The 18,082-nt window shown below is 42.5% G+C and overlaps 1 protein-coding gene across 3 annotated transcripts in view; it reads left to right on the top strand.

Annotated features, from left to right (window-relative positions):
- The window catches only part of DUSP10 (dual specificity phosphatase 10), a 50,219-nt gene extending 38,215 nt beyond the window's left edge, over nucleotides 1-12,004 (top strand). For all 3 annotated transcript variants that reach the window (XM_079969282.1, XM_079969283.1, XM_079969284.1), the window contains exons 3-4: nucleotides 3,697-4,077; nucleotides 8,570-12,004. In XM_079969282.1, coding sequence (XP_079825408.1) covers nucleotides 3,697-4,077; nucleotides 8,570-8,835 — 647 coding nt within the window. In that variant the 3' untranslated portion in view covers nucleotides 8,836-12,004. The remainder of the gene's footprint in view (nucleotides 1-3,696; nucleotides 4,078-8,569) is intronic.
- Nucleotides 12,005-18,082: the final 6,078 nt, after the last annotated feature.

The following is an 18,082-nucleotide window of genomic DNA, read 5'->3' as shown; positions in this document are numbered from 1 at the left end:
AAGAAATTTCCCCTAATAATACATTTTTGTAAGTCGGAAATGCTCTTATATTTCTAGGAAGTACTGAAGAGGTTGCTCTCTCTCTTTGGGCAGAGGCTCTGTTTTTTTTTAGGAGCTGCATAGCAAGGAAAATGAATCAGGTACAGTATAGAGATAAGAAAGTCTGTGCAGATTGAAATTTGCCATCCTGCAGCTGTTAAAGAGATGGAACTTCTGTCCCGATTGGCTGGTGCCCATTGGGACTAGTAGGGCAGAAACCAAGGGTAGAGGGAGTCGGAGCCAATGACAGGCAGAGCCAACTAATTCTAATCTTCTCCCCCATCCTCTTCCCTAATGAGCTCTTACAAAGTTTGTTTCAGCACTGAAACTAAAGAGGAGGAAGCTGTCAGGCTGCTTGTAAGTAAGTAAGTAAGCAGGCAGGCAAGTAGGTTGAGACGGACTGAGGGTAAACTGAGGCTACTGGGCCTGTGCCCCTTTAGCATTAATGGACCAGGCTGCACTGGCTTCCAGTGTGGGGAGTGACAACCCTACTTTCCTCCAAAAAGAACAATTGGATATGGTTAAATAAACACTGAGAGTTAGTAGAAAAAATGTTTGCAGCTGTGGTTAAAGCCAGAGTTGTGATCTATTGATGCTACTAACCTTTCTTGTGTAATAAGGGAAGACATATATAAAAATAGTTATCCAGCTACCTTTGCTCTGAATTGGGGGAAAGCGACCATAAAGGACTTGGATGCAGCCCAAAGCAAAACAAGTTCACTTACGCCAAACTTTCTGAAATGCCTTTTTCTGATTCATAAGCGAGCAAACAAAAATGCCAAAAGGTTAATCAGATCTCTAATCTGTCCATCACCTCTTTACCTGTGTTCTTATTACCTTGTGTTCCTCTCTTAAAATAACCGGTTGGTGTTTCATTATTTCACATGGTGTAAAAGCATCTCTATTAAAGTGAAACGCCCTCCCATCAGATGTCAAAGAGATAAACAACTACCTGACATTTAGAAGACATCTGAAGGCAGCCCTGTTCAGGGAATTTTTTAATGTGCAACATTTTAATGTATTTTTAATCTTTGTTGGAAGCTGCCCAGAGTGGCTGGGGAAACCCAGCTAGATGGGTGGGGTACAAATAAATTATTGTTGTTGTTGTTGTTGTTGTTATAAAATATAAGTGTCTTATGTTTGGGGGGATCTTAGCTGGAATGTCTAAAGGTTTTTATTCTGGCACATAGGCTTATAGACGATCAGAATATAAAGAGTTGTTACTAAAACAACTCTGAGCTGCCATAGTTTGAACCTTTGCCTTTTACCAAAAGCAATTATTATTATTTTTCAACCTTCTTTCCAAGAGTTACGTCACTTTTTAGACAAGGTGTCTTTGGTTCTTGCAATTTTCTCTTATCTTTGTCAGTTTGCATAAAGCTACATTTCTCTTGCATTAGTGCCTTATTTCTCATGCCGTTAGTGAAAGCTTAACCTATAATCACCCATGTGTACACAAGGGATATAGCTGTATTTTTCCTCCTCTCTGTTAGGCAAATGCTGCTCCAACCACCTGTTAGCATTACATCACTGGCTCCCAAGAACACAGTTGTACCAAAAGGCCTGAAACAAAGTAGCTCTTCTTGCATTGTTTGCACTCAAAGAGCTGATGTCATGCCGAGCTGATGTCATTGTATGTCTTTGTGTAATTGCCATGGAAACCAGGCAGGTGGGGAGCCTGAGCTGATGTCATCTCAGAACGAGGTGTAGAAAGTTCTTAAGCTTCTGTTTTTCTCTTCAGATTTTGTGGAACAGCGTTAGACAACAGATTGGAAAATCCCAAAGTACGTTAGGACAATATTCTTTTAAAAAGTGTATCAGTCTTGGGTGCGTTGGTTGAAACCCCCTCACGCTTCAAGTGTCCTCTCTTTGAGAAATCATCTTTTATGAAGCAGAATAATCAATTATGGAACTACGTAAGGAGTGTTACCATTTCACAGGCAAAACAAAAATGTTATTGTGGAATCTAAATGGATCATCTCCTTGATTTGAGAGATTTAGGGAGGGGGGGGTTATTTATTTACCCCTTTCCTGCATCTGAAAAAAGTGCTATCTGGGAAGTGAAAAAATTATAAAATACGTGTGTAACACAACTGTGTGTGTGTGTGTGTGTTTAAAGTTTGAAAAACTATGTTTTGAAAAATAGTTTAGCAGTCACTGGAGTGCATTCAAAATAGGCATGCTTAAAATATATTGGGTGATATCAACTGCTAGTAAGACTCAGAGTAGACCCATTGAAATCATTGGATGTAGGCGAGGCCGTGTATGCACTATACATTTAAAGCAGGCCATTTTAAACAAGCATGGCTTTCACCAAATAATCCTGGGAAGTGTGGTTTGTCCAGGGTTCTAATTGTCGTTAGGAGACAGAACTAGAATTCTCTAGAAAGAGGGAATGGTTGTTAAACCCCTCTGGGAATAGAGGACTCCTAACAACTCTCAGCATCCTTAACAAACTACAATTCCCAGGTAAGTATTGGGAGTATTCCACTTTTTCTGTGTGCCAATTAGCTACCAGTGTATAACACCCTACAGTTTGGGGACCAGGATACCAGAAAGTTCATCTCACCCCTTACATACCCAATCAATCAGTACACTTGGAAGTTGAGGGCCTTCTGCAGATGCCTTTAGGAGATCCTAGAGTTTGATTGAAAGCAAACCTCCAAATCTAATGGGTAAATCATAGAAGGGACTGAGGATCATCTATAGTCTAACCCCCTGCAATGCAGGAATATGCAACTGTCCCATACCAGGATCGAACCTGCATCCTTGGTATCATCAGCACCATGTTCTAACCAACGGGGCTATCCAGGCTCTACACTCAGAACTTTAGTGTTGAGTTGCCTCCCCTACCCTTTGGAATTTCCGCTCTGTTAAATATCACATAGGTGCCATCACTGAAGACCATCTACTGAAGACCATCGTCTTCCAACAAGCCTTTCAAGTAGAGATATTTCTCATTCTGCATATACGGTAGATGACTGCATCTATATGACTGGGAGTGGCTGCTGAGACCATATAACACCAGTCCTGAAATTCCTACATTGGCTCCCAGTACGTTTCCAAGCACAATTCAAAGTGTTGGTTCTGGCCCTTTAAATCCCTAAATGGCTTTGGCCCTGTATACCCGAAGGAGTGTCTCTACTCCCATTGTTCAGCTGGGATACTGAGGTCCAGCTCCGAGGGCCTTCTGGCAGTTCCCTCACTCTGAGAAGTGAGGTTACAGGGAACCAGGCAGAGGGCCTTCTCGGTAGTGGTGCCTGCCCTGTAGAACGCCCTCTCATCAAATGTCAAGAAAATAAACAACTATCTGACTTTTAGAAGACATCTGAAGGTAGTCCTGTTCAGGGAAGTTTTTAATGTTTGATGTTTTATTGTGTTTTTAATATTATGTTGCGAGCAGCCCAGAGTGCCTGGGCAAACCCAGCCAGATGTGCGGGGTATAAGTTGTTGTTGTTGTTGTTGTTGTTGTTGTTGTTGTTGTATTATATATTCTATTGGAATTGCAAGATTTTATCATTTGTGTGCTTATCAGCCTGGGCTCCTTTGTGTAGATGGGTGGGATATAAATATCAATGATGATGATGATACTAACTACCAGTAATTAATATCTCAGGTTCCTGACCTTCTCCTTTTTAAAATCCCTCTGTGCTGCAGGTGGACTCAGCAGTTTTAAACAGAACCACGAAAACCTCTGTGACAACTCCCTCCAACTCCAAGAGTGCCCCGAAGGCGGAGGAGGGGGCGGTGCTGCTGCCGCGGTGACCTGCACGCTACCTCAGTCCATCCCGACCACCCCAGACATTGAGAACGCCGAGCTCACGCCCATCTTGCCCTTCTTGTTTCTTGGCAATGAGCACGACGCTCAGGACTTGGAGAAGATGCAGCGGCTGAACATCGGCTACGTCATCAACGTCACCACTCACCTCCCTCTCTACCATTATGAGAAAGGCTTGCTCAACTACAAGCGGCTGCCAGCCACAGACAGCAACAAGCAGAATCTCAGGCAGTACTTCGAAGAGGCTTTTGAATTCATCGGTAACTATCCTAGCAAAACGGCCGCCATGGCTGCTTTGGCGGCGCAAATGCATTTAGTTCCGGGCTGACAGGCGTAGAACTGATTATCTTTGCCCAAGGGGGTGGGAAGCAGCTTTATCATGTTGTGTTGTTGTCTGAGCATTTCGGCACTTGCAGAACTTTCCATCGGCCTATGGCAGTGCTGCCAAAGAAATCTGGTCACTTCCCATGTTTTATTATCATTTTTTGGGCCTCTTTGTACATTATGCAGCATAATGACCGCTGGGATAGCTCAGTTGGTAGAGAATGAGACTTGTAATCTCAGGGTTGTGGGTTCAAGCCCCACAATGGGCAAGAGATTCCCCCATTGCAGGGGGTTGGAATAGATGACCCTTGGCAGTCCCTTCCAACTCTGATTCTGCAATGTGCATGTGTGTTTAAACTTGGAAGATTTCAGGAGCACACCTGTGTTTTCTGGAGGGGGCGTGCTAGATGGGCAGCTGCTGACAGTGCCCATTCTCGTATGAGCCAGATGTTTGCAAAATACCTGTTTCTCACATTCACACTTTGGCTGACTTCGGACATGGGGAATATTGTGTTTGTTTTCCTGATTATAAAGCTAGCACATCTGCACCTTGCACACTGCAGTACTTGTTGTGGAATAGCAGTGTTTTGATGGATATACCAGCATGTCACACTAAACATCATTCCCAACAGTGGCCATGGCGTGACACAAGAACAAATGTCACTGGACAATGTTGCTCCTCCCACGCCCTTTCCACACACGTGTGCTTCTCTTCAGGAAAGAACAGTATGCCAGTATAACGTCCAAAATTTCATCACTTCACTTCCATCATTTTCTTGGTTAAGGTGGCTGCAAATGGATCTTTTTCCTGGAATTAAATTGCATGGAAACGAGTGCCCCCCAGCAAACCCCTGCAGCCTCAATTATACATTGGGTGTGATCCTGCTTCCACCTCCACCTATGACATACAGTGGTACCTCGGGTTAAGAACTTAATTTGTTCCGGAGGTCCTTTCTTAACCTGAAACTGTTTTTAACCTGAGGTACCACTTTAGCTAATGGGGCCTCCCGCTGCCGCTGCACCTCACAATTTCTGTCCTCATCCTGAAGCAAAGTTCTTAACCTGAGGTACTATTTCTGGGTTAGCGGAGTCTGTAACCTGAAGTGTCTGTAACCTGAAGCATCTGTAACCTGAGGTACCACTGTACAGTATAGACAGCGAGCAGTTTGTATGAACACCCCAGGGGATTTTGCTGTGAATATTTCTAAAAAGAAGGAATATACCAATTCGTGGAAGATAAGGCTATCAATGACTGCTAGTCATGGCAGCTATACGTAGGAGATGGATTGAACAGCCTAACTCTTTCTCATTTCAATCTTGCTGGTGCTCAGACACAAACTCATTTTGTTCTGTGATGGAGATGATAGATAGATAGATAGATTGATAGATGATAGATATAATCCACATTTAAATTTTATGCATTTTGTATGCAAAATGCACACTTTTTAATGCTTCTCCAATCTGTAACATATGCAATTTGCTTGTATCTCTCACGCAAAAGTTATATTTTTGTGCACATAATATGCACACAAGCTACACTGCAACATCTAGAAAAGTACATAATGGACAGGGGATTACATTCTGATCTGCCTGCACTTTCGGGAGCACTGGATCACATCAGTCTGCTGTGAAAAGCAGACTGAACAACTTCTTTCCACATCCCTAACTGTATGCTACCTTTGGTTTCAGAGGCATTAGGCCTCTAAAAACCTTTTGTTATGATCAGCAATGAGAGAAGCCAGTTGCCCCCATGCATGTCGTGCCTGGGGCTTCCTAGAGGCATCTGATTAGTCACTGTACGAAGGAGGATGCCTTTGGGCTGATCTGCTGTGGCTCTTGGTCAGCTTTCCTATCCTTGCAATCAGGGAAAAATCATTTTGTGGCTTTCTTCCTAGAAAGGTACCACCTGATATTACTAATTCTAAATTCTACTACAGTAAGAGATACGACTACAGGATTTTTCCCATTTGAAAATTTAACTGCTTTTAACCACAACCAAAGGAGATTGCAAGCCTTTCTCTCTTGAAGTCACTGATCTCACCACATGACAAAAATGTTTACTCAGTGCCAGAGTTCTGAAATCCACAGTTGAGCAATACCTTTTATTTGGACCAACCAAAACATCACAAAAATAGTGAGCAAGCTTTTAAAGTTTTTTTTTTGTTTGTTTTTCCTCTCCCACCCACACCCTGTAAAGACTTTGCATAGACATACAATACAATGATGAAGAGTTCTGGAGAACTCAAAAGCTTGCTCAATGTTTTGAGGCGCAGAATTTTTTCCTGTTTAACATACCGTTAATACCTTCTTGTGCTTAGGACAGATGTTCATAATAACGGAAAGCAGAGCCAGTGTTGTCTTTTTGGAAATCATGGTCTCTTTTTGCATCTTCCTTTTACCACTGTGTCATAAATATGGGAGGACAATGAAATGGAGGGCAAAAAATGTCTACCCGTGACTGGTCCTTTTTTAACCAATACTTTTACAGACTGTCTCTTAAATACCACTTAAGGCTATACGATGGGCAATTCTATCTATCTATCATCTATCTATCTAAATTAAACTCTTACACCCCACCCCTTTTCACTTGGGTAACTATAGCCTAGAGCTATGCCTGCATGTTTGATGAACATATATTTCTTTATCTTTGACTTTTTAGTAGGATAAATATTCTGTTAAGTAACTAGTCAGAGCTTAGCTTTGCCCTAGGGACAGTTTAAATTGGATCTGCAAAGATCTGGGTGTCTTAAATAGATTTTCTCCCTGCTCCCAAAGCAGGGTTTTATGAAGGCTGAAATAAACGCAGAAGGCCTGTGGAAAATCAACGTGTGTCCTTTCCAAGAATCAACCTGAAAAACAGTCTGGTTCCGTAAGACAAGCCATGCTGGATCAGGCCACCAATCCCCCTGGCTTAGGTCACTTTGAAGGTCACTTTCACATCACCTTTTATGCAGCTAAAGATATATGCAAATGTGGAGAAGCACATGCTCAACACATTAGGAACTGGAGTTTTGCTGCAGGGGAAATGTGGTTTCCCAGCATTCCCAGGTTTCTGCCTCTTAATGTGTGAATTGGCCCTTGCAAAACTCATGAATGACAAAAACTTAACAGTTTTGAAACAAAAATTCTGGATTCTATGTGGTTTCCATAATTCAGCTGGCTTTAGGTGAGCCTTGGATAAAAGGCACACATGACTTGCTGGAGTGTAAAAAAAAAGATGAATGTTTTCCCCCTACCAGATCAGAAGGGCTATTGGGAGAAAAAGCTTGTGTGGGGAGGGTCACCTGTGGCATGTAGGATAAACCACATCTGCCACCCAGAATTTATCTAATAATGATTTTCCCTGCCCTTAAGGCAGCACTTAATTTTTCCTTCTTGCTGTTCCCTGTGTTTCAAGAGAAGATCAATGTGAATGTGTACCCAGGATGCCAACTTGAATAACATATTGGGGGGGGGGGGGGAGGGAGAAGGCAAGTCCCGCCCCACACAATTGATCACAAGACCTGGCACACGCACACTATTTGAATGACAATGCCCACCAACTGGAGGGTGGGGGCTCACATATTTTATTCGACCCCTAGGAGTTGGCTCCTATGATGCACACACACAAATACTCCCAGAACAGGTGCATTCCCTTGACATTATGCTTTAATATAAAATCAGCACTTTTTGTTTTATTATATAATTGCAGTTTCCCAGATCTAAAGCTCCCCCCTCCCCCTGGCATTCCACAATGGTTGTGTTATGTTGTTGAATGAAGAATGTGCACTAACAGAGGCCATTGTGCCCATGGTCCAGACACCACCCCAAAAATGTGTATGAACAAAGTGGTATAAAAAAAGTGGGACTTGCATATTGCAAATGATGGCAATCGCATGTCTAACATATACCGTACTCCAGTTTGTCCTATCTGTGGGTTCACTTGTTATGGTGTGAAAGCCTTACATCATTTGGAGGCAATGCACCTAGTTTTCAAAACCCGCTATTTATTCTGTTCATTTGAGCACATTCTCCCTGATGTCAGGAGCTGGTTTTGTGGCATATTCTACATGTCCAACATTGTTAGAAGTACAAAATGTATAATATAATGTGTGAGTCCATAGAAACGTGCATTTCTCTGGAGAGCAATATTTTAAAAATGCATTAGCCTGGAATTGGTAATAGCAAGAATAATCTACAGATCTAGGAAGGGGGAGGGGCACAATGATTTTTGGCCACTTCCGAGTTGCAAATGAGAGAAATTAGGTGCATAGGTGAGGTTCTGGCCTAGTAACCTCTGCAGGGGCTGTAGGTTTCCCAACTCTAAGTGAGTGAATCTCTGGCTGCTGCTTATTTTGAGGAATGCATTAGGAGCTCAAGTCTCTTGACCTCTGGTTTTCACTCACTGAAGTGAATGTTTACGTTTTATTTCTGTGCTTTTTTTTCCAGAGGAAGCTCACCAGTGTGGAAAAGGCCTCCTCATCCACTGCCAGGCCGGTGTGTCCCGCTCTGCCACCATTGTCATCGCTTACCTTATGAAGCACACGCGAATGACCATGACTGATGCCTATAAGTTTGTCAAAGGCAAGCGACCAATCATTTCTCCTAATCTTAATTTTATGGGGCAGTTATTGGAGTTTGAGGAAGATCTGAACAACGGAGTCACGCCGCGAATTCTCACGCCAAAGCTGATTGGGGTAGAGACTGTCGTGTGATGGCAAAGAAGCACGTGACTAAAAAAAGATGTTCGTATTCTTCACTTGACATGGACTTGGAAAGCTTGGATTTCCCCCATTTTTTTTTTTCTTTTTAGCTTTATTGAGAAGGGTTTATTATAAGACAAAACTTTGGACAGGAACCTTTTTGAAGAAAAGGTTTTAAAAATACAAGGACTTCACAAGCATTGGGCAAGATACCTTTGGAAGTCCCTTCTTGAAAAGTGGATGATGTGGGGATGCTTTGAAGAAACCAGTTTTAAAAGTCTCCATGCGTGTAAGAGAGAAACTGGACACTATATATTTTTTTCTTCCCTTTTTGGTTATTCAGCTACTTGTAGAGATTATGACTAAGTAGTCTGTGCAGGTTCATAGACCGAAGACAGCTATGTTTCCCCCCAAAATAAAATACAACCAGCCAAAATAAAAAAGCGAAAAGACAACTAAAACCCACGGGCGGCCTTGAGTTTGCAAAGGCTTTGCTAAAGAAACCCTAAGCAAAATGCTTGCTGGTGCAAAGAAGATCAGAGCAGCTTAAAACTATCTGCAAATCCCTTCTCGCCCTCTTGACTAGAGAAAATCTTTTTATTTGCTGTGTTTCATCTTCTGGTACTATTTTTCTATTTGGGGGTTGGGGGTAGGCTAACACCAAGGGACTTGACCATTTTACGCCATATGCCTTTACTGGCTTCTTGTGCAATAATAGTTTTGAGTAATGGAAAGAGTTCTTTATTTTGAGTGTTCAACCCAGTTACAGCTGGCTGCCCATTAATAATATTAATAATATTTTTAAATAGCATAAAGGTGGCTGGCTTGATTTAGAAGAAGGTATACAACAACAAAAAAGCAATTATTTTTTTCCCTTTTACCGATTCTGGTTATAGTGCCATACACCTTGTTAAATATGTATATCAGAATGTACAAAGATCAAGAACAAGCAAAGTTTATTTAAAATATTTTTTCGCACAAAATACTGGTGTGTTTTTCTGTTCATGTAAAAAGTTTGATTATAAAAATGAAAACTGTTTTAGAAATTGTGTGTGTGTCTCCTTTCCCTTATTTCTTTCGTGAACGCTCCTGTGTAGTTAGCTTTCTACTTGCAAGAAGCAGCAGGGCATGGTGCGTTGGTGGGAGGGCAGATTGTGGCACAAGGGGGGGGGGAAGTACTTGCCATGCAGATGTTCCATGTGGCTCCTATCTCATCTAGATGCATGTAACTATGGCCTTGGTCCAGTGAAACCATGGTTTGTTGGACAAAGAATGAGTATGATGCCCACACACTTCCTTCTCCCTTTCTCTCAGGGATAGGAACCTGTGGTCATCCCAATGTTGTTCAGAGTCCAACTCCTGCCAGCTTGGCCAATGGTCAAGAGCGATGGGCAGTGAAGCTGGCAACATCTGGAGGACCACAGGTTCCCCAACCCTACCTTCTGGGGTTTCTTAAAGGACAGTTTCTCAGACTTAATAAGAAATTGCAGTTTTTTTAAAAAAGTCCTAGATGCACAACAGAAAGGGAAGAGGATGCATGTTAGTACAACTCTTGTTTTCAGTCTGATAAACCGTGGTTTATTCAGACCAAGTTCATCTTGTCTGAAAGGGACTGGGCAACAAGTTGATCTGCATGTAGAATTGGCATACCCCAAGCATATCCACCTGGCCCAGACTGCATATGTGTGTCCAGATGCTCATACGAGATGGCAGCTATGGGGCACACTGGTGAATGCTGCTTTCGTGGCTCCCATGCAGTCTTAAACAGGCCTTGAGTATTCTTTAGTACAGACGTCCAATCCCATTTTGGGTCAATTTTATATTGCTCCCATTCTCCTTTTTCACTGCTGGTTTATTCTGCAAGTTGCCAACTCCAGCATTTTCCAGAGAGCTGCTATTTTTGTGATGAGTATATGTGGAGCAAGGGTTGATTAGATAGCTAGGTAGGGAAAATATTGATTATTGTAGGCTACATTCACCTAGGGTTTTTAGCTAGTGGTTTTTCACACATCGCTAACACTTGCCAAGCACATGCACTGATCCCTAGTTGTCCGCATACCTGAAGGGAGAATTTCAAAGCATATAGTCCATATGCTTGAATGTTGAAGGTATACTTCCTGGATGAGACACAGGCATAACTGGTGGTTGAAGACTTGCTTTCTTCTTCTCTTCTCCAGTTCCCCTCAGCGATATATCACAGCTTCTATAGCCTACATATAGTAGGGGTATTTAAAATGAGACTCGTCATAGCGTCCTCTTTTTTTGCTCTTCAAAATATGGCAGCCCTAGGAGGTATCCATGCCTCCATTTTAAGTATTAAGAGATGAATCAGTAACATGAGAGATTTCCTCAGTAACGTGGGGTTTCCTCTTGGTCAGCAGCCTGCTAACCAATTACCCTTTTGCACCACTTGGAACATTTTCCACATTAAAAAAAAACATGATTCAATTGCATTTGCTAGAATTTCAATTGGGGAAACAGCAAGATAGAAGCAGAATGGAGGCTCTGTAACAATCCATTCCATGGAAAATGCTGCAGAGCCTTGCTTTCCCCATTCCTCCACTAGTTCGCTGACTAATTTTAACACCCACATGGAAAAGGCCTTTTGGTGTCCAGTTCCTTGTGCTTTTGAATAGTTTTTTGTGTTTGAGCTACAGCTGACTTCATTTGCCCACCCAGCCTTATTTTATTTTTTTGGCCATAGTCACATCAGTGTGAGATGCGGCTTATAAAGTGGGCATTTATCACTGATCTCTCATTTAGATAAGCTAGTCTTTGCTCCCTTTGCCAGTCCAAAGCTTGGATATAATCCATGGTAAAGTTCTGCTGCTCGTGCCATTAAAATGAGTGCTTTTATGCAGTTTCCGTTCATTTCAATGGAGCATGCTGAAGAACTTCCCAGTGAATTGTGCCTCCTATTAGTATGAATTTGGAATGATTAGAGAGATGTTCCAGTTAGATGACCTTTGTGGGATTTTTGTACTGCAGTGAAGGCTCCCCACCCCACTGCTTCAGATCAAATTCTGTACAGGCAGAATAAAGTGAAGTGAGGTGTGTCAAAAGAACACTGTGTATATTGACCCCAGATGTGTAAATTGCTGTGCACTTTTACTCAACAATGTTGTTACTATACATATATTTTCTTGAAATTTTATGCCTTTATTAAACTATTTTTATACAAGGATTGATTATTTTTGCTTTCTCTGAACAGTAGTAGACTTTCTGCCTGGGTTTTGTTTCTCCTCAATGAATTTTGTTAATACAAAGAAGGGCCGCAAGTAGATGGCTCCTGAGTTTCAGGAAAAAATGATGAGAGAACATTCGACTAAAATGAGCTGCCTAATTTCTAGGGCTACTTCTCCCATTCTTTGCACCCATCCTGAAAAAGTTATAAATATTGGACTGCATCAAGCTCCATTCTACTGGAACTCGACCCACTGAAATTGATGCACATATGTTAGTCATGTCCATTAATTTCAGCGGGTTTCTGCTGAGTATGACTAACATTGGGCACAACCCATTAAACTTAGCACATGTCTCTATATCATAATAACTAAAATACAAAGCGCACATTTCATTCAACAATTTGTTAAGCGTATGCTTAACAGCACGTAGACTAAGTTTCAGAAAGCGTAAAGAGGAAAGGGTTTCTGTTGCTGCTCTCCCAAATTTCACAATGGTTATATTTACAGTGTCTTTTTATGTGTATGTAACTTGGCCAATAGTAAGGGACCACATACCTCTTAAGCACTCAGTGGTGTGCATTTTTTAGGTTGCAAATTTCCAGAATCTTCCAAATGTAATTCTAATCCATTGGCAGACTCTGAATACCATGGGAAGTTCATGAGGATGGTTTCTGTCAGGGTGGACAACATTGAGCTAGGTGGAGCAATGGTCTGTCTCAGTATAAGGCAGCTTCCTAGATTCCTAACTAATGGAACCGACTGCAACAAGGTGTAGTGATACTAGTTTAGGAAGTTCCTGCTGGGGTTGGGCTAGATGACCCTTGGGGCCCCTTCTGACACTATTCTCTGATTCTGTGAGGATTTAAAAGGAGATTGTAGATAAAGAAGGGAAATGCTTCTAGCCATGGTGGCAATATGAAACCTCCAGGTTCTGAGGCCACAGACCTCTCCATGTCAGTGCTGGGAATTGAATCTGGGATCTTCTTCAGCTGAATCAGTTGCTCTTGCCACTGAGCTGTGAGCTGCTGCACACCCTCTGTGGGTAAACAATACCCGGACAACCTGAGCTTCTTGATAAAGAGAGACTAAAAATCCTGCTATGGCTGCTCCCTCATTCTATCCTTTATGAACACTGTTCCGTGACTACTAAGAAACAGCCCTTTGCCTCGATAAACAAAGAGTGGCATGTATGATTCTGCTCCCAGTTTGATTACCCTATATTTATAACTCGCCTCATTTTCCATGGAGGCCTACAAGAGGCTGGGCTCTGATAAGCTGTCGTTCTCGGCGCAGAAACAGCCCCAGAATAGTTCCAGTGTGTTGTTTCTAATTGCAACGGATGAGCAGACTGGCTCATTAATCCTCCCCTATCAGCAGTGCATAACTTGTCTGCACCAGAATAGCCCTGATCTCAGCAATCCTGCATTTCAGCCTTGGGCTTGTGTGTTCAACGTATTTGGGAAAGGCAAGTTTCCACCACGGGCCCAAGGGGACTTCTACTTGACTGAGCTGGCTTTATATATAGTCCAGGCTGTGCATCACCCACCGAGGTTTATGTCATTTCGTAAGAAAATACATCGCTGCTCTTTAGGTTTGCATTATTTAGAGGAATCTTTTCCAACCACATTATTTAGCAGATGTCTTTTATTTTTCTTTCTTTTGGAACATGATAGCAAACCATGCTTTGGGTTAGAAAGGGGAAAGCCGAAATATTTTATTTTTCTCTCCTCTTCTCCCCACACTCCTTCCACTATAGATGATATAACCACCTAAATATCTGCTGATTTACAAGTTCACTTTTTATTATTTTTTTATTTGTATTAATCTTTTCGAGATGGACTGCTGGTCAAATGGGTATTGCAGTCTTTGCTACAGTTAATGGACCAATACCTTTTAATGTGCAGGGAGCAAATTTCATGCATCTCTTGTAGATAAGGCTTCTAGAATTGGACTGCTCCTAAAGACAGTCTAGAATAGCAGCAGAGAATTCAAAGCAGGATGCACTGATTTAAATTAGGGATTGGGAACCAATTATATTATATTATTTATTTGCACATTTATATCTGGCTTTCCCCCCAGGGAGCACAAGGCGCCACCCATGGTTCTCCCCCCTCACCATTTTACCCTCACGACAACCCTGTGAGGGTAAGTTAGGCTAAGAGGTCCAAGGTCACACAGAGAGCTTCATGGCTCAGTGGGGATTTGAACCCTGGCTTCCCAGCAATGCTGCAACCACGGCAACAACATATGACTTTTGTGTCCTTATGTCTCTCAGCAGCTCGGGGAAGAAGCCCAGAGGGAGAGAAATAGGGGGGAATGCAATAAAATAAAATAAAATGGGTGTGTGCAAGGCAAAAAGGGTGGAGCAGTGGCAGCGGGTGGGGAGAGAAGGAGGTGAAATGCATATGGATAATGTTGTCTATAAGAATAAAAGAAAACTATTATAAATTAGTTTGGAGATGGTATTTAACACCAGTCAGATTAAATCAAATAAATAGGTAATATTTGGTGTTATGTTGGAGGAGATGCCAGGAAACAGGGAATTATATTCACATGTGGTGGGGGGGTGTAAATATGTACAATTTTTCTGGCGAAGGGTGTTTAAGGAGATAACAGAAATCACTGGGTTAAAGCTGACTGAAAGTCCAGAGGTAGCATTATTATCTATTTACGATGGGGTGGAAGGTTGGCAGGCTATAGACTTGCTCACAGATTTATTGACAGCTGCACGCATTATAGCTAGGATGTGGAAGGGGCAAGCAGAATATAAAAAGGAAGAATGGTATAAAGAGATCTGGGATATAGCTATTAATGATAAATTAACGTGCTATTAAGATAAGATGGGGAATATGCAGGAGAAATGATTTTGAGGAGATATGGAGGGTGTTTGTAGAATTTGTACTGTTAAAACAGAAAGGGATCAAACTGTCACAAGAGGTGTTGAAATTTTGGGAGGTTGGATAGTTACAATGGAATGATCTCGGTGGTTGGGGTGCACATTTTTATTCTTATTCATTTATGATTATTACTTTGTCAAAATAAAATAAAAAATTAAGAAAGAAAGAAAAGAATGAGAGAACCATGGGAGTGGCTCACCTCAGCATACAGACCCTGACCACATTCACCCTAGACATTTAAAGCACTACAATACCATGTTGACTAGTTTCGGCTGCATTACAGATCTGAATCTAATAGTCTTGTTGCGCCTGTGTTAGCTGAATGCCAATTATCAGGAGGGTTAAGAGGGATTGAGAACAAAATTAAACCGATAGGAATCTCACTAGACTCCCTGTACTGGTTATCAGAAAAGGCTGCATTTGAGATCATTAAACGTAGATTGTTAGACAACGAATTTCAAGAACTTAGTAGCCAAATCAGGAATAGTCACTGTGCATGTCTGGGAATGGTGCAATGTGAATAGCCAACAGCGACTTATCTCTCCCATTTGACCAACCCGAATCAACACAGGGCGTACATGCTAGTGAGACGGAATGCGCTACCTCTAGAGGGAGGAGTCCAGAAAATACTCCTCACAGAAAGACTATGCCCCTGTGGACTGAATGGTATAGAACCAGTCGTGCATGTTCTCTTGCACTACCTCTTGTATCACACAATTCGAACTATGTTCATTAATCAGTTGGTTGTTGGCAGGGAGTGGCTCTCAGACAAATGTAAGGTAACCTTCCTAGTGGATGGGTTCCTCAGGATGGGGATAAGATGGAGATAGTAGCCAGGTTTCTGTAACACACAATGAGGATTCGTGAATATTATATAGCAGTGTTTTAACTGTTAGATGTAGATTTTGCTGAGTGGTTTTACTGTACTGAACCTTTCGGAGTTTTGTCTATATGCCAGTGAAGGTTTGAGATGGATGGATTGACTAGTCATGGCTCTTCCCCCAACCCCATCAAAGGAACCTGAGTCTGTTAAGGGTGCTGAGAGTTGTTAAGAGACACCCTAACAGAGCTACAGTTCCCAGAGTTCCCTGAAAAGAAACATTACTGGCTCTCAAGGCAGAGCAAAACCATCATTCCCAGTAGCCACCGAGAGCCCTCTCCTCCATGAATTTGTCCATTCCTCTTTTAACAGATTTTAAAGCTTTTTACAGCTCCTGTGGATCTGCTCCTGTTTGCCAGTGTCCATGAAATGTACCAGGAACAAGGAGAGTCCTAGTAAATGCAGTGGGTGCTAGGGAAGCTGGGGCCATCAAATATTGAAGATCCTTTCCCTATTTAGAGGAGAAATAAATAATTGAGCGCACACTTGAATTATGAAAAGAATCCATTGTTGCTAATAAATAAATCACGTAACGCCCCTCTGAAGTGTTGGGTTGGCTGTAGCTCAGGGCTGTGCACATTCCATGTGTTCAAAGAGATGGCCATGGAAAGGCAGAGTCAGGCATGAGAGAGAGAGAGAGAGAGAGGGGGAAAGCAAAAGAAGACATATATTTGCATATAATTTGCACATGCTAGTTTAGACATCAGGGCTGTTATTTTAAACCAAAATAGAATGCATCTTCCCCATGGTTGGCAAGACTGTGGCCAGGTGACATCTTGTGTACTTGCTCATTCTGCCGTCTGGGTCCTAAAGGCCCCCTTCTCTCCCTTCTTATAATAGAGGGTCCCTTTAGTGAGAGGAAAACAGGACGCATGGCACAAAATTAGATGTTGTTTTGTCAGAAAACAAACAAGCATGTGAGAACCACAAACTCATATTCCAATTCCGAGCAGCACTGAATAGGTCAGAAGGCGAGGCCCACTATCGCGTTACTTCAGTGGCAGCCCCTCCAGGAACTCTGTCCACATTTACACACTACATTTAAAGCACTATGATGCCACTTTAAACAGCCATGGCTTTCCCCCAAAGAATTCTGGAACTAGGCTCTTGAGAGTTGTCAGGAGACCCCTATTCCCGCCCCCCTCAGGACTATAATTCCCAGAGTTCCCAGATTGTTAAACCACTCTAGGAATTGATTATATTCCTACATCATTTCACCTCCTTGGTGTGAGATGATCTTTTCTGCTTGCCACATGGCTGATAAAATCCCAGGTGCCCTGCCTGAGAAAGATAATCCGAGCAAGACTTGTCACCCCATTGGACAGCATTGCGCTTCTGCAGTTTGTGAGGCTCCACCAGTGTTAATAATTCAGAGCTTGTCAACATGGTGCCCACAAGTACCTGCTACAGTGCACCCAAAAGGTCTCAGTGAATACCCCCTCAGAAATCCACAGTGTGTGAATGAATGTTTGCTCTTCCAGTTTGGTTCCAGGTCCAGGCTCTCCTTGAACATGGCAACATTTCATAGGATACCAAGATGCAAAGAGCTTCTCAATGTGAACGGGTGTTGCAGTGGCAGATGTAGGGGCCTGGCTATAGCATTTTGTGGTCCTGTCTCTTTTTCTGCTCTTTTAGATGTGGCACCCATTTTGTGGCCACACAACCCATGATGGCCATCTTGTGAGTAGCACCTACAGCACTATCAAAATTCAAAATGTCTCCACTGGCCCAAAGTTGTTGGCAAATGATGGAGTAATTAATCAAGCCCTTAAACATAAGCATTTCAACCTTTTTGAATATGGGATTGATCTACCCCAGGGGTAGGCAACCTAAGGCCCATGGGCCACAAACGGCCCACAGGGGTTGTTTAACCAGCCCCCGAGCTGCCCCGAGCCAAGCTGCTTGCTCAGAGAGTCCCTGCACGCTGTGCTAAACCGGCGCGGCGCGGGGACTCACTTACATGGTGCCGGAAGTCACATCTGCACATGCTCAGGCACCAAAAATTGTGTCTGCGCAGACACAGATGCCAAAAACTGTGGCCCACAGAGGGATCTCCGCTAGAGTGAATCAGCCCAGATGAGGTAAACCTTGCTGACCCCTGATCTACCCACAAAACACAATAAGAGTAGCTTCACAAACATACACCATTTCTTAAACTGCCATGAAGGACTTTTTATGCTTCAAGCAGACAGGTGTCAGAACACAAGAGCACACTGTTATGACCATTAGTGTCCTCAGACCTTTTATGCTTCTATACTGTGCTTAAAAGCAATCATGCCTTTTCAGGATAAATTAGT

This window comes from Podarcis cretensis (genome assembly GCF_951804945.1).
Source record: "Podarcis cretensis genome assembly, chromosome: 3".
NCBI lineage: Eukaryota > Metazoa > Chordata > Lepidosauria > Squamata > Lacertidae > Podarcis > Podarcis cretensis.
The sequence above is the reverse complement of the archived record's forward strand: the minus strand, read 5'-3'. Positions and strand labels throughout refer to the sequence as shown.